Here is a 19,505-nt window from a genome sequence, read left to right as displayed (position 1 = left end):
TTCAGTAATAAGTCTGGCAAAAATAAATGGTTTAAATTATTTATTCAAGCTTGCAATGTTTTGAACACACATCCCCAGTCACCTCGTGTGTCTTTTTGTAGTCCTCGCTGTACGCGTCCGCATATCGGCATCGCAACCACAACCTCACACACTGGTAGGGCTACTGAATGTGCATCAAAGTGTTCCTATGAAGCCAAATATACCAAAAGATTTAAGTAAACGACAGAAGAAGCGATCGAAATGTGTATTTCCTGGTTATTCGACAAAGGCCACGCCCCTGATACATCTGCCTATACCGTTATAGAATATCACCAGTTGTTCGGCCCACATCTTGTTCGGTAACACAGTAATAGGTTAGCATTTTTCGCTCAGGGGGGTGTGTTTTGTTTTGGTCAAAATGGTTTGTATCGTCAGTTAGCTGAGATTATTCCCGTTAATCTGGTATAACACATTAATAGGTTCTTAAATATTAAGATCCCCTGAGAGACAGTGTCCTGAGAAAAAAAAACAAGGGTACCCGCCGGCGGGGACCTTGGGGCTTAACAGGTACCATTTTCAAATCAAAGGCAACCCTTAAATGAAAAGATTATCATTTCATACTCATATATATGTTTTATTTCAAGTAAACATTTAAGCAGCATGCTGTTATTAAAGTCACACAATTTAATAAAAAATTGCAATTGAAAATGTAATTGCCACACACGTACATTTATTAAAACCCCCCAAAACCTTTTTTTAAGATTTATGTTATGACGTTTTTTTATATGTGTTGATTTTTCAGATAACTTTTCTTAACATTTAAAGCATAACCCTGCTGTTTAGCAAACGCTGTGGACAATAGTGGATTGGAGGTTAAGATACCAGAGGTCCTGAACATTGACCTGAAATAACCAACTGATCAACACTGGAGTATCTGGCAAGTGTTCCTCTATGGACAATCAATGGTATAGATTGGTTTTAGAAAGTCCTTTGAGAAAAGAAGAGGCTGAAGTGAGAAGAAGCCATTACAACAACCCACTGCTGCAATTAAAACACAGCCTTTCAGTTCAATAGCTCACCATTTTTATCTGTGTGGTACAATCCAAACCAGTCTTTCTTTTGTTAAACTTCCCTGGTCTTTGTATTGAATCATTTAAGTCTTGAGGTTTAATCGTGTCTGGTCTGCTTGTTGACATACTTTGTTCTTTACAATTATATTGTTCAGTATTTAACAGAGATTGGTAAATAATTGTACTTTAATTTGAAGGACAGATAATCGTACTGATTGACCATAAACAATGTAACATTACAGTTTTGATTGTCTATCACTATGGCATTGTTTGTTTGGCATAAAATCACTAAACCAAAGCCCAAAAACAATTAATAAGCACACATGGACTTTGTATAAAAGATAAGTTTGGTTTTGGTTCTGCTCGGCAGATGACTCTTAAGTCTCAGATGTTACTTAACCATTCCTCTGGTCTTGAACACCTCAAAAAGGAAGAGGTTTCCAAACAAGTCATATTCTCACTGCTTTACCCCGTAAGGATAAGGTGAAATTCATAGTTTTTGTTGCGGCTGGTTAACTATCACAAGTCTGTCCAAGTTGATTATAATATTTTACTAACATAAACTAAGCTCAATGGACAAGGGAGGTGGGAATAACTAGGACACCATCAGTTAAAGGGCTCAAGGTGTAGGTGTATTTTTCGTCATTTTATCCAGGCTTTCAGACATTGTATCACCTGTGGCTAATCTAATGTGTCCGGCTCGGCGTCCATGCAGGTCTCCCAGGGGTTACGGGGCATGTTGGGCATGGAGATGAGGAGCAGGGCACCCCCGCTGAGGATGAGCAGTGTGAAGGAGGCGCAGGCACAGGTGAAGGACCAGGAGTAGTAGTATTCAATCCAGATGGTCTCATCACTGTCAATCATGCGTTTGACAGACTGGCGCATTACCTCAACAGATATGATAATACAAAGACCTGCGGGGACAAAACAGAGAGTAATGTTCGTTTAGGAGAGGCTTCACTTGCATGGCAGCTGTGTTCAACCTGTAAATGTCAAGATTGTCCATTGTGTTTGTAATAATAAAAGCGATTCAAAAAGGGGGTTAACACCCATCAAAGTATATGATGACAAATATATTGAAATGTCACCCTAACGCTACATCAAGAAAGAGTGGTATGAGAGGGTAAGGCTTCTCACGTGTACATGTATCATTAGTAATCGAGCTGACTGTCTGAGCTACCTCACAGGCTTCGTTCCAATTAGTAATATTCTTGAAAAAATGAAAAGGTCTGATGACACTTTTACATCTCACTTGAAGCTGTAACACAAAAGACAAGAGGAGCAGACAGAGCCTGATCTGTGATTCACATTATCTGCAGCGTCTCACCTGCGAAGGCGAAGAACATCCCAGCAGGCCGGAGCAGGTAGTCCCGTCCCTTCCCGAAAGAGAAGATGACACAGATGGTGCCCAGGATCATAAAGATCAGACTGAAGATGGCAATGGCTGCTGCTGATATATTGTACTCTGAGGTTAGACAAAGCAAGATGAAAAAAGTTAAAAATAAACAGTAAATAGGGAGTGAAGATACAGAAAGAAAAGCAAGTGAGGGATGGAGAAAAGAGAGAAGCTGTAGTTATTACAAATTAGAAGAGAGTGGGAAGGAGCAGAAGGGGAGGTTGCAATCTCGTTTACATAATCATTTTCAATGTTGCACTGAGGCGAGTTATGACACAGATAATTAGCCTCTAAATTAGCCTCCCTTTAAAACAACAGTCATTTATCCAAACTGGCAATAATGCCATTTGCAAATAAGATGCTCCAGGCTTATCACAATGTGGTTACAACGTCTCTCTCTTCCCCTCCTGTCTGTTGGTAGATATGTATTATGTCGTCTCTCTTTCAATCTAACACTCCAACTGTGATAGAAATTAACTTTAGAGCATCCGGTTTCACTTCAGCACCCCGACGGGAGCATCAAGTGTAAAATAACCCTATGCACTCATTCTCTCCAGTGCAGGTCACCTGTCTCTTTGAGGGATGTTGGTCTGTTTGGTGATGCATGAGTATCTCTTTTGCATTTCACGTGTGCATGTTTTTCCCTAAGCTTGATAGCTTTTGCACGGTATATTCAGTTCAATAAACACATTTTCAAGCCCCAATTTGATTGCTTGTATTTTATTATTTGTGGTATACTTCCTGCTGGTAATAACAGGCTCTGCAGTCTCTGTAGAGTGTTTGAGTGTTGTATGTCTTTTAAAATTTTTTTACCTTGAGTCTCTTCAATAAAGCTGATGATGATGATGTAGAGGCTTTTAAAAAACCTACTGAATACCTATCTTTTTACATTGGCTTTTATTTCAATTTGAAATGTGTGTGATGTGTTCTGTTAATACCCTTACATTTCTGCCTCATGTGGTTATTGTATTCATGTTTCTGTGGTCTTAATTTTAACTATTGTTCCTTCTTGTGAAGCACTTCGTGAATTCTATTTCTGTGAAAGGGGCTATAATAAATAAACGTATTATTATAATAAATAAACTTATTTATATATACCTTAAATGGTGTTTTCAATTTGGCACAACTACATACAAAATAAATGCACATGAATAGATGCTTGAATTTAGCTGCATTCAAATTGAAATAATTCATTTCCAGCCAGAAGCTGGTCAGCGTTGAGATTCTGACAAGACTGTAGACATGTAAACACTGTATTCATTTATGTATCTAAACTTGACAATGATCTGTAATTGCCTGTCTTTATGAGTACCTAGATGTGTATCCCCCACGCTTTGCTGCGTGTTCTTCAAAAGCTGAAAAGTGTTTGTTTCCTGGAAATACATTGACTTTCAGAATAACAATCTTTCTTAAGCCGGAAAGATGAGAAGATCAGAATAAGAGGATATTGGAAAATATTTCTATCTTATCTTATATGAAGATCAGTGTGTATTTTACTAAGATGGTGTTCAAGTGTATTGTAGTTATATAGAAAAGAAAAACCTAGGTTCCTTGAACATTTCCTACAAACGTTTGTGGGAAAAAAAGATCTGTTGTAAGTTTCAGTATGAGTGACAGTGAGGAGGCACCCACCTTTCTGTGTCTTCACTTCAAAAACTTCAGCTTCTTCCCCCGAGGTAAAGTGTTTGAAGTAGGAACAGTTTTGTGCTGAGTAAGAGGGAAGAGAGAAGAGGGAGTTGAAAAAAGAGTTGTATCTGTGTGTCTGAAATACCAATCAATCCTAAACCTCTCAATGGACGCCATTAAAGTCAGCCAATGCACATATAGGCCTGTGACCAACAGCCAAAAAGGGCTTTAGTTTTCGAGATACCGCTCCCGGAGTTAGGACAAAACACAACTTACTTTTTCCTCATCTCTAAGGCCTCCCATACATGAAATGGATTGTTGTATACAAATATTTTACTGCAAAAGTGGTGAAATTGATATATAAAGTTAGACACCCCAAACTAAAAATAAAGCATGGCCGTATGGGGGTTGAGGCATATAAACTCATGTAGATTCACAATGGAAGGTCTGATAGGTTTAAAACGTGGCATACCTGAGGTCAGGACATCCCTCTGCATTATAGAAAAGACTGAATGTTAATATATTACTGTAAATTGGAGATACAGTCATTTGAACACATACCTACAATAGGCGGAAATGTAAATCTATGTAGAATGTTCTCTTTACTTTGTATTGACTCTGACATGGATTGCCATAGCAACACATATGAGGGCTTGTTGGAAAGGTGTGGTTCTACTGAATCAGCAATAATATTTGTGTAAAGGTAGCTTACATACTCATGGAGTTATGTCACTAAACGTATAAGGTGTCCCAAATGGGGAAAATATGAAATAGTCCTAATTAAATCTATAGTATCACCAATTAATTTTATTTTGACTTCACTTATCAGGGGTGGAAAATATTAACAAATCATCTTGAGTAGAAGTCCCTAAAAGGTATGAAAACTTGAGAATTGTTAATAATAATAATAATAAAGTAAAATATTGCAACTTCAACATTAGTGCAGAGAAAATGCAGGCCTAAAATGCAATAGAACTACTAACGAAGTAGTAGTTGGACATCAGCTCGTCGCGGGCGATGTTGGTGGTCAGAAACTGATCCACTAAGAACTGCAACACCTTGATTTTACTCTCGAGAGGACCATAAGGATACTCATCCACTTCCTGATAGGGCAGAACGTGATGGTACTCCCGGTCGCTCTCGTAGTACGCATGCAAAACCTCCGGCCACGTCATGTCCTCGATAAAATACAGAGTGGAGTTGACGCTGTCTTTAGGTCGGCGGGGGCAAACGTGGTGTTGGAGGTGTCTTCTTCACGTAGGATGACCTTCAAGAGGGCAATATGTGTCTCTGCTCACATTGTTTATCGACGGCCCAGCAACTCAAGCTTATGCTCCTCATAACAGCAAGTCATTCAGCTCTGTAGAGAATCAAGAAGTTATACTACAGTATTTGACTCCACCTGCTTTATCTGCATCTCATTGCCTACGTGGGTTTCTTCACAAACTGACAGGTAAATCATTGCAAATATTTTTGGACTGTGAAAAGATGGGACATTGTCAAATAAAATGGCTAATTAGCTAACTGGAAAGTGACCTAGCTTAATGTTTCATTAATGTAACAGAGCCTATATTCACAATAGACTATGTTTCTCCTGGCTTAATTAGTATCACTGGTAACTGTACAAATTCTGAAGTGTATCTTTTTTCTTTTTTTTCAATTTTACCAGAATGGAGAGTGATGTACAAACAGTGGATCCAAATCGTTGTATCATCTGTGGTAAACATTTTGAAAAAGGGAAGAAACAAGATCCATATGTCAAAAATCCCACAGCAGAAGGCCTCCAACGTATACTAAATGTTGCTCAACAGAGAGATGATGATGTTCATAAAACTCTCTCTCCATATACAGATGATATACTTTCGTTTAAAATAAAGGTATCATATCATCGATCATGTAGAGCAAACTACTCCAGTAAGACCAATATCAGTGAGCAACAAGTTGCAAATGTTGAAAGTGAGAGCATTCCTGCATCAGTCTCTTCAAGAAGACTGAGTAGGGTTTTATTATTGTTTGACATACGAAGAGATTGTTTCATTTGTGGGAGGGCCAGATCAAGACCAGAACCTCTGACAGCCATTATGACTGGTACAGGTAAGAGTACCCGAGACAAGGTCCTTCATGCAGCATCAGAAAGGCTTGATGAAGTTGTACATCTTCGGCTGCTCTCATATCCGGATCTCTTTGCATATGATGCCAAATATCATAGAAGCTGCCTTAAACACTATATCTCTAAACTAAATATAGCAGCTGCCAGATGAAAAAAAGAATCAGAACAGAAGACCAGTATCTATGACAAAGCTTTTATTAAGCTCACTGAACTCATTGACAAAACTGTTTTCTCAAAAGAAATGAAAGTGACGACCCTCAACTCCTTGGCTGGGAGGTTTGATGACATACTGAAGACACTGAGGTCTGGGGAAGAAGATGAGATGGTCCAACACACTAAATACAGCTCCTGGAAACTGAAGGAAAAGCTCTTACTGCATTACAAGCACAGGCTGGTATTTGTAGAACGAGCTGGAAAGTCTGATTTGGTATGCTCTGAAAGTGTGCCCATGGGATTGGCAATGAGAGCTGTACAACTCGAAGACAAGCCAGAAGAGACAACAACTTCTACAGCAGACTGTGAGACACAACAGCAAAGTTAAGGTCTCTCTGACAGGAAAATACTACATAGAGCTGCAGACATATTGAGAAAGAGCATGGAGCAGGTTGACCATGACCATAAATCATATGTCAGCAGTGATCGACTATCACGTCTACATTGCAGCAACTATGTACCAAACAATGTTTATGACTTTGTGAACTGGTGTGTTGATTCAAATGCTCACAGAAATTGCGAGACCTGTGATGAGGAACCAGCTTTAAAGGACAATCTGCGTGTCATTGCAATCTGCCATGATCTCATTGCACAGTGCCGTCACATCCACACGCCAATCACACTGGGACTTGCCATTTTGATGCAAAGAAGAGGCACCATCCAAGCAAGCAAATCTACACATGTCATCACAGGCAAAGCCAAAGTTCCTAACTACAGCAAATACCTCAAGGTCAGTGGTAACAAGGCTGCTTTATGCAGCTTTGTAAGCAACTACATAGCCAATACAGGGCCCAAGAGAATCTCCTCAGAGAACACAGTCATTTTGGCAGGTGGCTTTGAAAATGGTGAGGAGGTCAAAGTGGTCAGCAAGTCAGGTGACAACTTGACAGATCTGTATAGTGACCAGGAGGAGGCTGACACCAGATTGGTATTACATGCAATACATCTAGCAGAGTCTCATTCTCGGGTCGTCATCAGATGTGATGATACCGACGTACTAGTTTTGGCTTGTGTATTATTCCAGCAAAGGAATATTTGGATCCTCAACGGTGTTCATGCACTCTGGACATGGCCCAAGGGAGAGGTTTGTCCCAGTCTGTCCCATCGCAAAGAAGCTTGGTGCAGCATTTTGTGCATGTCTATACCTGCATGCCACGCCCTCACAGGTTGTGATACCACACTTTCTGGAAGTCTGGAGGAGGCTATTCCTGTGGCAAGAAAGGAGGCTATTCCTGTGGCAAGAAAGTATGCCCTCCTTCTGTATGGCCAAAAGAAAAGGGAGGATGGCCGTCCTTGCACCACCTTGGATGAGCTGAGGTACACACTAGCATCTACAACAGATTCATCAGCTGCAAATCTACCCCCAACAGAAGATGCCTTCCAGCAACATGTATTAAGAGCCATGTACCAGACCGCAGTGTGGTGTCACAGCCATGTGGCCAAGCCTCATCTCTGGAACCCAGTTGGTAGAGGGTGGAGGCTCAGAGAAGATGGGTCTATTGAACCAGTGATGTTCGTCAAAGAACCTGCACCTAAAGAAGTCAGAGACATCACCCACCTATACTGTAAGGACGGAAAGTGCAATGATAGCAGAAAATGCCAATGTCTTTCAGTAGGCTTGACCTGCACAGAGTTTTGCTCTTGCTCTGACTGCCCAAATGTGAGCCATGTTGTTTTTGATGACAATGTGGATGAGTGATAGAGATGTGTTTATATGCATGTATCCCCCAGCTCCCACTAGCTTAGGTTTACTTAAGTTTAGATAAGAACATTTAATTTGAATACTAAAGTTTGTTAATCCAAAAACCTGTTTCCTTGTCTCTGTGTCTCACCTTCTAGTTCCTGGCAAATGTTGGCTGCAGTTGGGCATAACAGTGTATAAAGACACCATAAACGTTTAGTGACATAACTCGATGAGTATGTAAGCTACCTTTACACAATTGGTATTGCTGGATTCAGTAGAACCACACCTTTTCAACAAGCCCTTGTGTGTGTTGCTATGGCAATCCTTGTTAGGGTCACTACAAAGAGATCATTCAACATAGATACATTTCCGCCTATTGTAGGTATGTGTTCAAATGACTGTATCTCCAATTTACATTAAGATATTGACATTTAGTATTTTCTATAATGCAGAGGGATGTCCTGACCTCAGGTATGCCAAGTTAAAACCTATCAGACCTTCCATTGTGAATCTACATGAGTTGTTATGCCTCAACCCCCAGACGGCCAGCCTTTATTTTAAGTTTGGGGTGTCTAACTTTATATATCAATTTCACCACTTTTGCAGTAAAATATTTGGATACAACAATCCATTTCATGTATGGGAAGCCTTAGAGATGAGGAAAAAGTAAGTTGTGTTTTGTACTAACTCTGGGAGGGGTATCTCAAAATGTTGGGGCCATTGTCACTAGCCTAATACATTGATTAAACAGACAGCCATGAAAAATGTTAATGTTGTGTGACCATTATATTTTTTTACAAAAGTTAATTTATTTACCCATTCATAACCTCACTATTTTGAAAGTTCCGAAATGATTTAGAATTATTTTTGTTTGGCAAATCTAGCATATTGGCTCTTAGCTGTTCACCTAGGTGGATTTATACAGAAAGTGAAAAATTTAGATTGAAATGATACATGAACACTAGGGGTGCAACAACTAATCGACTTAATCGATTAAAATCGATTAACAAATTAGTTGCCAACTAATTCAGTCGTCGATTCGTTGGTGACGTCATCACATGTGTTTTACGCGCCGTTAAGCTCCAACGTTATTGGACTTTTTATCGGTAGCTACTGGAGACATTTAAAAAATATATGTCATGTATTATTGCTACAAAAACTTTATATCGCAGTCTTAGTGTCGCCAACTCGTTTCTAATATGCAAAAAGACAAACAAATGCGTCTATGATGTATTTTCGATCAGACGAGATCTCTCTCCCCCGTCTGTGTGCGAGGGGGCGGGGCAGTTTACACACACGCAGCTGCTACATGCAGCAACACACACACGGAGGAGATGGCGGAGAAAACGCGCTCCGAGGTGTGGTTCAACTTTACCCGTCTCGAGGTGGACAATGCTCGTTACCAAAAGTGCAATAAGAGTTTAGCATGTAAGGGCGGTAACATGAGCAATTTGTCTAAACATTTAGCAAAAGTGCTCCACATTCAGACGGAGGAATGCACCGGGTTCGACTGTCTTTCTAGTAGCTCTGTAGCCCCGTCCACGAGTAACGTTTCCACGTCAGGTGTTATGTATGCTAGCAGCAACACACGGAGTTAACTACATTATTCAAACATAGGTTAATGATTAGAGGGAACTGAGTTATTTATTTTGTAAAAGTTTCAGCTATTCTGTTTACAGTTCTGTCATCAGATTATTTAATACGATTTGTTAAAACACTGTTGTTTCTTTTGATGTGAAATATTATTTATTTAATTTAAATAAAAAGCAATGTTAATTTTGTTCAAAATTGTGCAAGGCATACAGTAATAGTCCGAATAGTCGATTAATCGTTTCATTAATCGATAGATTAATCAATTATCAAATTAGTCGTTTGTTGCAGCCCTAATGAACACTGGGGGCTTGAATGTGTGATAAGAGAAGAAAAGAAAGTAAAAAGGCTTGGAACGCAGCAGAATATTTGAACTGCAAACTATTGAACTAACTTGATGGCGAATGATCTGTCGCCATGGCAACGGTATTTAATGACACCCCATAATACGCATAATAAATATGTTGATAGCTGCATCGTTACCAAACCTGTGAAGTTTTGGGCTGTTTGCAGCATTTTCACTGAAGTTATGAGATAACCGTGCTTCATGGCTAGCATTGTGTTGCCATGGCAACAACATTCGAAGAAATCACAAAACTGTCTCATAGATGTCTTCACGGCTGGACTGTTAGCACACATGTGAAGTTTTAGCACTTTTTGACAATTTTCATAGGAGTTATAGCAATATCATGTTTTATTGCAAGGGATGTCATCTGAAGTCTGGTGGTGTTTTGACCATTTTCATATCAGTTACGACAACATCGTGTTTTTTGGCGAGGGATGCATTTCCATGGAAACAGCCTATGGTGAGATCTCAGATTTGGCGTAGAGCTGTTGAGGCATGGACCGGTGATATACAAGCGACGTTTGGGGGCGATCGGACCTTGTCCATTAGAGTTACAGCGACATCGTGTTTCATGGCGAGGGATGAGTTTCCATGGAAACGGCATATGATGACACCCCATAATTGACAGAGCTGTTGAGGGCAGGACCATTCACCATTATCTGAAGTCTGCTGCTGTTTTATGGCAAGGGATGCTTTGCCATAGTAACACCACATTACGTAACATCAGATTTGATGTAGAGCTGTGTTAACCATTATCTGAAGTCTACTGCTCTGAGCATGTCAGTTGGAGTTATGACATCATCGTGTTCCATGACACAGGTGTTTATATTGGAGCTAACGACGTGTCCAGAGATCAAAGGTTTCCATGGTGATGTGCAATAATCAGTGAGAGGAGAGCATTTTCATTGTTCTGAATGAGAGATAAACCTCTTAAATGTGAACGTTTTGTTGAAGAACCGTAACAGATATCGGTGAAATTTCCAAGCATGAAGCATGTCAAGGGACTTGAGCATCTGAAGTATACTTTTTGTGTAATTTCGGGGTTAATAATGTGGCCTTTTCGGCAGATTAACTAAAGGTGTGCGGCTGCTGTGGTGGGGAAAGATGAGGCTGAACTTACAATGGGGTTTATGGAGACATGTTGTAAGTTTGTGTCACTTCATGCCTGTTGTGACTCGACAGATATGTTAGGTTTAGTTATGTTTTTATTTTGAAAGTAATCTTTCCTGTCATTTCAGATCCCACAGTTCCTGCCTTTGTGTGTTTCCCGCCCGTGAGATTGCTTGGCCCTGCCCTGATTGTTTTCACCTGTGCCCATCCCCCTCACCTATATATAGCCCTGGTGTTTCTTTGTTCCTTTGTCAGTTCGTTATGTTTCATGTCGTGAGCACCCAGGCCTTTTGACTCCTGATACGTACCTTGTGATTTAGACCTTTTGTCAAGTGAGTTTTTGTGTTGCTGTACAACTTTGTTTTGGCTTTTTATCTACTTTCTATTTTTTGTGAAAGTACGATTTAGTTTGTGATTAAAGAACATTCTATTTTTGGACATCTGTCTCCGAATCCTGCTTTTGGGTCCTGCGTCCTGTATCTCGGTTCATAACAATGCCCTCAAGAGGCATTTTTGATTAATTATTTTGCTTAATTATTTTTATTTTTTTAAGCTACGAGATGTTTTCCTACGTTTCTCATGCAGAATTATGTCTCAGGAATGTAGGGTTTGGGAATTATGGCAGGTTTAAAAGAAAATATGAAGGCAAACTTAAATCTGTCCTCCACTCTGTGACATCACACACTCTAAAATCTGAAGAAGGCCTCTTTACCAAGGTCTGAACAATGTTTAATATCTCTAAAAGTAAGAATCAGATTTCAAAGTTGTGTTACATGAATAATGTCAGAAAGATGTGTAACATTTTAAAGTTGGAATGAGGTTTCTGAGTGAAAGTATGAAGGAGCAGTTAGCAGTTGAAGTTGCATGAAGATTGTTGAAGTCTGAAGAGTTCCTTCATTCTCTTCCATGTTCTTAATACTTTCTCAGATAACATGCCACACCCATTTCTACACATCGTGACCATAATCGTTTCTTTAGCTTCATATAGAAAAACGAATCCTGATTGGAGCCACATCCATCTTTTCTGTTTGTTCTCTCTAAGGATGGCTCTTTTCCTCCACTCAGCGTCCTTTCTTGCTAAGATTAAACCAATAAAGTAGACCGGTGCTCTCTCTGTCCTCTCAGAGACGGACAAGGTGTGTGTGTGTGTGTGTGTGTGTGTGTGTGTGTGTGTGTGTGTGTGTGTGTGTGTGTGTGTGTGTGTGTGTGTGTGTGTGTGCATACTACTTGTGTGTGCACATACTACTTGAGTGTGTGTATGAATGACGAGCTGTTTGTTATCCAGGATGAGAAAGAATCACTAAAGAGGTAACCTAGCAACAGGCTGCTGCACTTCGTGCCCAGTCCTATCTGTTTATACATGTAAAATGTGTGTGTGTGTGTGTGTGTGTGTGTGTTCATGTTAGCATGGTAGCTAATCACCCTTATGTTAGCCCTGTATCTGTCTTGTTTCTGTTTATTTTTGCCATTGAACTTTAATGTCATGTATGTGTATTGTTTCTACAGGTTATTGCTTTTGAATTATTGTAAGAGTTTTCAATTGTTGTGAGGAAAATATGTTCTTTTTCCTTATTCAGTTCTTGTGTTACAGTGTCTCTTAACATTGGAGATGTTTACCTACTATGGGGCCGTTTCTGTTTTGCATGTTTTAAATCGGAAATAAGGTTTTGCCGGTAGAGTTTCTCGCTTGTTTCATCTTTATTGAAAATTAATTGAATGCGGATTTACATTTTTCAATAAAATGTTGACAAGTTATTTCTAAATCAAATAGTTAATCCTCCAAGGTCATGATTGTTATGGCTACTTAAAATCCTATTGCTTGTTTTTCCTGATGCAAAGAAATTCAATTTTGCCAAAATGCACCAAATGGTCTTTAACATACGTAAGGTCAATTTGCCTTGTGGAGCTGTTTGTTATACATGTCAGATGACAAATATGCCAACATTAATTAAATGAATAGCTCAAAACTTCTTCAAGGCCAGTAAGAGCACACATTTTTTCTTGAGTACTTAATCTTGGTGCTAAAAAGGAAGATCCGTTCTACAAGTGTGATTCATTCAAATAATTATATCACTTTCTACTGCTTCAGTATGCGAAAACCTTTGTTTCCAGGTTTTGTCCTTGACGCATTATACTTGTAAGGTTTACTGTTATCGCACATATTTTGTAAGGTTCAAAACAAAGCTGTCTTGTAACTTTAGCTGGTGAACGTTCACTGAGGAGGAGGACAACATCTGGTTGCGTATCATTGACCTTGCAGTCAGGCTAATGAGGAGATTTAGTTCCAGTGAGGGACAGCGATTAGAACGACGTACCGCCTGTCATTTTAGCTTTGCCTCTTTCGACTAAACTCTGCTGCCACCTTCCTCTGTTTGATATGCAGATTCTCCTTTAGCCTTACCTTCCTCTCCATGCCTCCATCTCTACCCCATTAAACCTGTCTCTCTCCTACAACTCAACTGGCCTTTGATTAATCTTCCAGTTTAGTATGTATGTGATTTTCCTTTTCCTTTGGTACTCATGTTTTCACCCAAATTAGAACTCATATTGCTCTTAAAAAATAACTCATATATCTCTTGCAGGAGTGTTACAGAAGACTTTTAAGCACGAGGAGGGCCTGTTCTTTTTGTAGTCACCCAGAATGACCCACTAATTCTGGGTCAATGTGAATAAGATGGGTGGTGGTGTTATTTGAATGGCTATTCCTCTGGAGGTCTGATAACTGGGACACAGCACAGGAGCCCTTGCGAATAAATCTGTGTGTGTGTGTGTGTGTGTGTGTGTGTGTGTGTGTGTGTGTGTGTGTGTGTGTGTGTGTGTGTGTGTGTGTGTGTGTGTGTGTGTGTGTGTGTGTGTGTGTGTGTGTGTGTGTGTGTGTGTGTGTGTGTGTGTGTGTGTGTGGTCTAGCATTACTATACTTGTGAGGACCTAAATCTGTTTACATAGTCACGTGTGGGGACTGGCTTCCCTTATGGGGACAAATTGGAGGTCCCCATGAGGGGAATCATTAATTTTAGGGTGAAGACTTGGTTAGGTTTAGGATTAAGGTTAGGTTAAGGGTAAGGGTTAGGGTTAGGTATGTGTTGGTTATGGTTAAGGTTAGGATAAGTCTCCAGGAAATGCATGTAAGTCAATGTAATGTCCCCTGAAGTGGTGTGTGTGTGTGTGTGTGTGTGTGTGTGTGTGTGTGTGTGTGTGTGTGTGTGTGTGTGTGTGTGTGTGTGTGTGTGTGTGTGTGTGTGTGTGTGTGTGTGTGTGTGTGTGTGTGTGTGTGTGTGTGTGTGTGTGTGTGTGTGTGTGTGTGTGTGTGTGTGTGAATGCGGCCGGACTCTTAATATGACATTCGAAACATTAAAGTTATCATTTTCAACCAAAACTACGTCCGAGTATCTCTTACTGGAAGGGTTTCTCCCTTTGACATTTGCATACTGTGGAGTGATTCATTCAGATTTTGAACCTTACTCTTATTTTCTGAATGCCAAAGCAACGCCTCCACATTTTTGGCTCTGAATCCAAAGCGAGAGAGGAAAATGACTGGATTACTGTTTGGAAAGTGAAAGTGGTGGTTCAAGGTGGCATTGGTGATTCAAGGGAATGAATTGGGGCACCAGTGTTGTGTCACTGAAAAAATGGGAAAACAATTGGAGCGTTCTGGCTGCTTTCTAATGTAGGAAAGAAACACTTTCCTACTTTTAAGCTCTTAAACATCTCTAACGTTTAACTCCTTTCCTTTTCCTTGCACACATATGTTTTGAAAAAGCACCATTAACGCTCTTTATTTCCCTTTCGAGATGCGTGATGTAAAAATAAAGGGTTTGTTTGACTTTTACAGCACTTAAGCCGTCATGCCTCATTTGTGGGAAGCTCATCTCAAAAGTCATTTTGGTTCACTGCTTTGCTGCCGTTGTCAAGCAACCTTTTCACAGAAGCAGTTCAACTGTGCCTATGAAAAGTGTTTGTGTCTCTTGAAGACTGACTCCCCCTCTTTTTGGGAAAATGCAAATGTGTGTTGTTGGACTCAATCACTGGTGCCTGCTTGGGTATATCGTTCATCAAGGTCGTAATGTATTATGGTACACATTTTTTACAATGTGGTGATGAAACACTTGACCATGAATGCAAATTAAATTGAGAAGCAGATAAGTAAAACTGATATTGTCACAAGTTAGACACATCAATTGTTGTTTGTTCGGTTTGGCTCATCTAAACTCTCCTGTTATTTCAGATCCCGCCTTCCTCCAGGCCCTTGTAATCAGCTCACTTCCCTCACCTGGTCTCCCCAGCCCTTCCCCTCACCTGTTACTAATTCCCTCATCACCCCACAGTATTTATACCACCTCACTATCACTGGTCCTTTGTGATTGTCTTGTCTTTTCCGCCAAGCTCTCCAGTGTGTGTTATTCTCTCGCCTAGATTTTTGTCCTGCCCGGTTTTTGACCCCTGCCTGCCTGTATTTCGGATCTCGAGTTCCTGCCTGCTCCCTGTCTGGTTTTGGTTGCCTGTCTGACGGACTTCCTGGTTTTGACCCTGCCTGTCCCTGACCTGAATAAACTGAACATTGCAAAACACTGGTTGTATCTGTGTCGTGCTATTGGGTTCTGGTCTGTACCTGTGATCGTGACAGATATGGTGTTGTCAGCCACTCCATTAGACATATCTCAGTGGCCAGTAACATATGACCATCAAAAACTATTACTGTTCTCTTTACTTTGTATTTTATGTTGATTTCTGAGATGTAGAAAGAAGCTAAAAAAGTAGAAAACAGTCTATGTTGTAGATCTCATCATGTGTTCATGGTGTGTTTTAAGGCTAGCTGGCTTGTTAAGTGCAAACACTTCACCCTTAAAAGAAAAACTGTGAATTTATCCCATGTGAAACATTATTATTCATGTGAAATTGCACTCAAAGTGTGCAATCCAGCCAAGCCGTAAATGCTCAGCCATGCTGCCATTCCTGATATCACTCTTATCAAAAAGGAAACAGACCGGCTTAAGCTAGAAAGTGTCTGTAGTTCTCTCTGCTGTCGAACTGCATCAACCAGATTGACTAGCGAGGAGCCAGAAGATAGAAGCACCTGTTGAGAGGAAATCTGTAGATGCCTTTTCTCAGCCAATGGAGAAGCGAAATAAGCTTTGCCTGGTGAGTACCATCAATGAAACTCACTTTCTTAACCTGTTAATGGACCAATCAGCATCTCACCCAATGTCCTCTTTACTCAGGGACACACCCCCACACTTACAGGCCTATTTCTGATGTCACCTGGACCACAAATCAGTATGGATCATCTTGTATAACCACCAAAATGATTTGTGCCCAGTGTGGGAGCCACAGGCTGCCTAGTCACGCACCAAATCTCCCACATAACCCAGGTTTAGAAACATCAATGTGGTTATGGGAATGTAACCAAATATGTCTATGTAAAAACATTGGTTATTTTCATTCTCTGACAGGAGTTTGTCTGATGTCATCCCAGAGTATAGCAGAAGCCGATTCTGGACACATTGTGACACTGTTTTTGTCTGTCAGGTTGTGGGGGTTATACTGCTGTTCATCTTATGTGAGGTTAGAGTCTGTCAGATTAAATGTGCCTCTCATTCATTGCTAAAAAGGTGTCCTGGAGGCCCCACATGTGTCACATCATTATGTCAGGGAGCTATCACAACTTTTGTCTACCTACCTTTCCGTCCTCTGTGTACAGTATCACCTCCTATCAAAGCCCCCCCCCCCTTCTATGAATACTACTCGATTCACCCACACAGACATCTGTTTTCTTTCACAATCCCTCTTGAGCCTTCCAGGTGTACTCTAACTCATGAGCATGGAGTGTGAAGCTACACTTCATTAAGGCCTGTACTGATCCTGAGGAGCTAGAGCTGGAGGCTAAGTCAATGATAGAGTCAGACTGAAATCTCTCTGTTAGGCTGCAAGGCATGCGCACACAGCCGGAGGCAAACGAGACGCTGTTTGTCCAGTGCTCGCTCTGTTCAAAAAGGGCTAGTAATTTAAGCTACAAGGTTTTCCTGGCGAAGCATACATTTAAACACTGAATGCCTTTGACTTTTTTTTAACTAAAACACATACTCTATGCAACATATGAAAGGAAATCATTTCTAAAATTGACTTGCACCAAGCAGCATATCTCAGTTTTTCTTTTTTCATAACTTGTAATCAAGCAAGTTATTTCAAATAGTTTTTTCAAAGGTTTTTTAGTGGCATCAGAAAATCCTGCTTTAATTAGTTGCATTCCTTTAAAGCATATCTCATATTAACTTCAGATCTGCTGTGACACTGCAAGCCAGAGTTAAGAGTTATATAGCATCCATTGATTTTAGTCTATAAAAATGAAAAATGACATAACACTTCCTAGGTCAAAAATGGCTTTTATGTCTAATTTTCCATTGAGAGTCCATCAGACCAGACAGAACAGATTGATGTCTTTGTCATGTTAACTGTGAAGTACAGCAGCGATGCTCTTCCATTACACACTTGACTTTAACTGCTCAACTGTGCTAAATTGGTAGTCTGTTCAGAGACTTCCTCTATGGAAGATAATTATGGTTTCTGTGAGAAGCTGGCCATAGAACCATATGTCTGTTTGGAATGAAACACAGGAAGAAAAGGTTGACTGTAAGTGCTCGGAAAGAAACGTGACTTTTGACCCGCTTTTTCACTCCTTTATCTCTATTGAGCATATATATTAGACATGAAAGCAATATTTGCATTTGATGTCCCGAATATAATATAATTTAAAAAAATTACTTTATGGTATCAATGCTGTGACCACCGGGTCTACATAGTTGAAATTCACATACAGTACTGAAACAAATCCAAGTTAGTATATTACAGCTAGCAGACGGAAAGAAATGTTTTTCTGTTGTCTAATATTTGTTGTCCCCCTGACATGAAGTTTAACAGTAGGCCTACACAAATCCTCAAACAGTCAGATTAAGTAAGAACAAATCGCTTAGTACCTCCAGGTAGGCTGATGGGACCGCAGCCTTTGCCCTGTGGGTCTTCCTCCACGATGAAGATGATCTTCTTGCAGAGCCTCCAGAGGCCAAAGTGGGCCGCCTCGCAGGTGGCGTTGAGCTTCTCCACCCGGGGGCTGAGCACGGCCCAGTGGTCGGTCACCACCGCCGCCAGCATCGTCGCCATGCCCACCACAATCACCACAGAAGTGATCTTAACCTTGGTCGCCTGCTCCTCAAACATGTTGCTGTTCTAAATGTGCGCAAAGTCTGTGCACATGCACACGTTTTCACGTGTGTGTGACACGGGTAGGTGAGAGTCAAGGTTGTCTTGTTTGTCTAGACGACGGGTGTTGACTCCAGAGGTTTCCTCGTCTTGTCTACAGCTTCACTTCACTCTTGAAGTCCTCTCCTGTCCACCGCTCTTTCTTTCTCTGCTTTGTGCCTGATGTTTGGTAAAAAGGGGCCAGTTAACAGTGCCCTAGTTTCTTCCTCTCTCTGCTTTCTCTCCCTCCCAAGTCGCCTTTGCTGTGTTGAGGCCATTAAGCTACAAAATGAAGATGTACAGGGAAGAGCTCAGACCTATCACAACTATTTCTTGAGCAGTTCTGTCTACAAGGGTCAGGTCAAGATCAGACACTTTAAAGTTCAGGCACAGTATATTGATTGAGAAACATCTAATTAAAACTTCCAACAAGTATTGACAGTGCGATCATTTATTTATGAATCTCTAATTTATCTAAAACATTTGATACAGTCCCATGCAGCTGAATTGTCTACTGCACTGTGTGCCAGGGGAGTTCACAAGGGGTGGGGTGAAGGGGGCTGGACTACTATATTAGAAGTCGTCTGGATGAGCTGATCTACTTACTCGGCCAATCAGCACTTAAGGCCCGAGACAAGGGTCCCACCTGATGCAGCTGATCCAGATTCAGAAAGACAGAGAAATAGCTTCTGGCAAAGGACCTTTAAAATAAGATGTTAACTTCACAAAGATGTAGATGCAGCACAGTAGAGAGAGTAACTTTATATATTTGAGTTTATTAAAAATGGCCTTCTTAATGTCCCTGAATATACATCAACTTGCATTTGGATCCTATAAGTGGCTATGACACACTGTATGTCGCACACAAATGTTTGATTCTGTGTTTTTTTAATTCTCTAAATCCTGATTAATCTCAAAGGCACAATCAATCTTTTCCCTATGAAATACTTGAGTAAATGGGTAGGCTTTTTATAAACCATGTGCCCCATTTTAGGGAGGACTCTGGCCCATTTTCAACTGACAACACTCACTCTGATCTGGGTTTTTTAACACACTAAATGGCAAGACATTTTCAGCTAAGGCAAGATGTAAAGGGAGAGTATTTTCTGTGTTGTTTTCTGTCTTATCAGTGTGTGTGAATAAAAATA

The 19,505-nt window shown here is 40.4% G+C and overlaps 1 protein-coding gene across 1 annotated transcript; it reads right to left on the bottom strand.

Annotated features, from left to right (window-relative positions):
• Positions 1-312: 312 nt before the first annotated feature.
• On the bottom strand, positions 313-18,667 carry LOC117451450 (voltage-dependent calcium channel gamma-1 subunit-like). The gene is made up of 4 exons (XM_034089759.2): positions 18,096-18,667; positions 4,078-4,152; positions 2,377-2,514; positions 313-1,963 (listed from the first exon to the last, which is right to left on the bottom strand). The coding sequence occupies exons 1-4, from the start codon at positions 18,334-18,336 to the stop codon at positions 1,731-1,733; spliced, it is 687 nt and encodes a 228-aa protein (XP_033945650.1). The 5' UTR covers positions 18,337-18,667; the 3' UTR covers positions 313-1,730.
• Between the last annotated feature and the right edge of the window lie 838 nt (positions 18,668-19,505).

The sequence above is a fragment of the Pseudochaenichthys georgianus genome, chromosome 8 (assembly GCF_902827115.2).
Source record: "Pseudochaenichthys georgianus chromosome 8, fPseGeo1.2, whole genome shotgun sequence".
Taxonomy (NCBI): domain Eukaryota; kingdom Metazoa; phylum Chordata; class Actinopteri; order Perciformes; family Channichthyidae; genus Pseudochaenichthys; species Pseudochaenichthys georgianus.
This window is presented reverse-complemented; position numbering and strand designations above follow the sequence as displayed.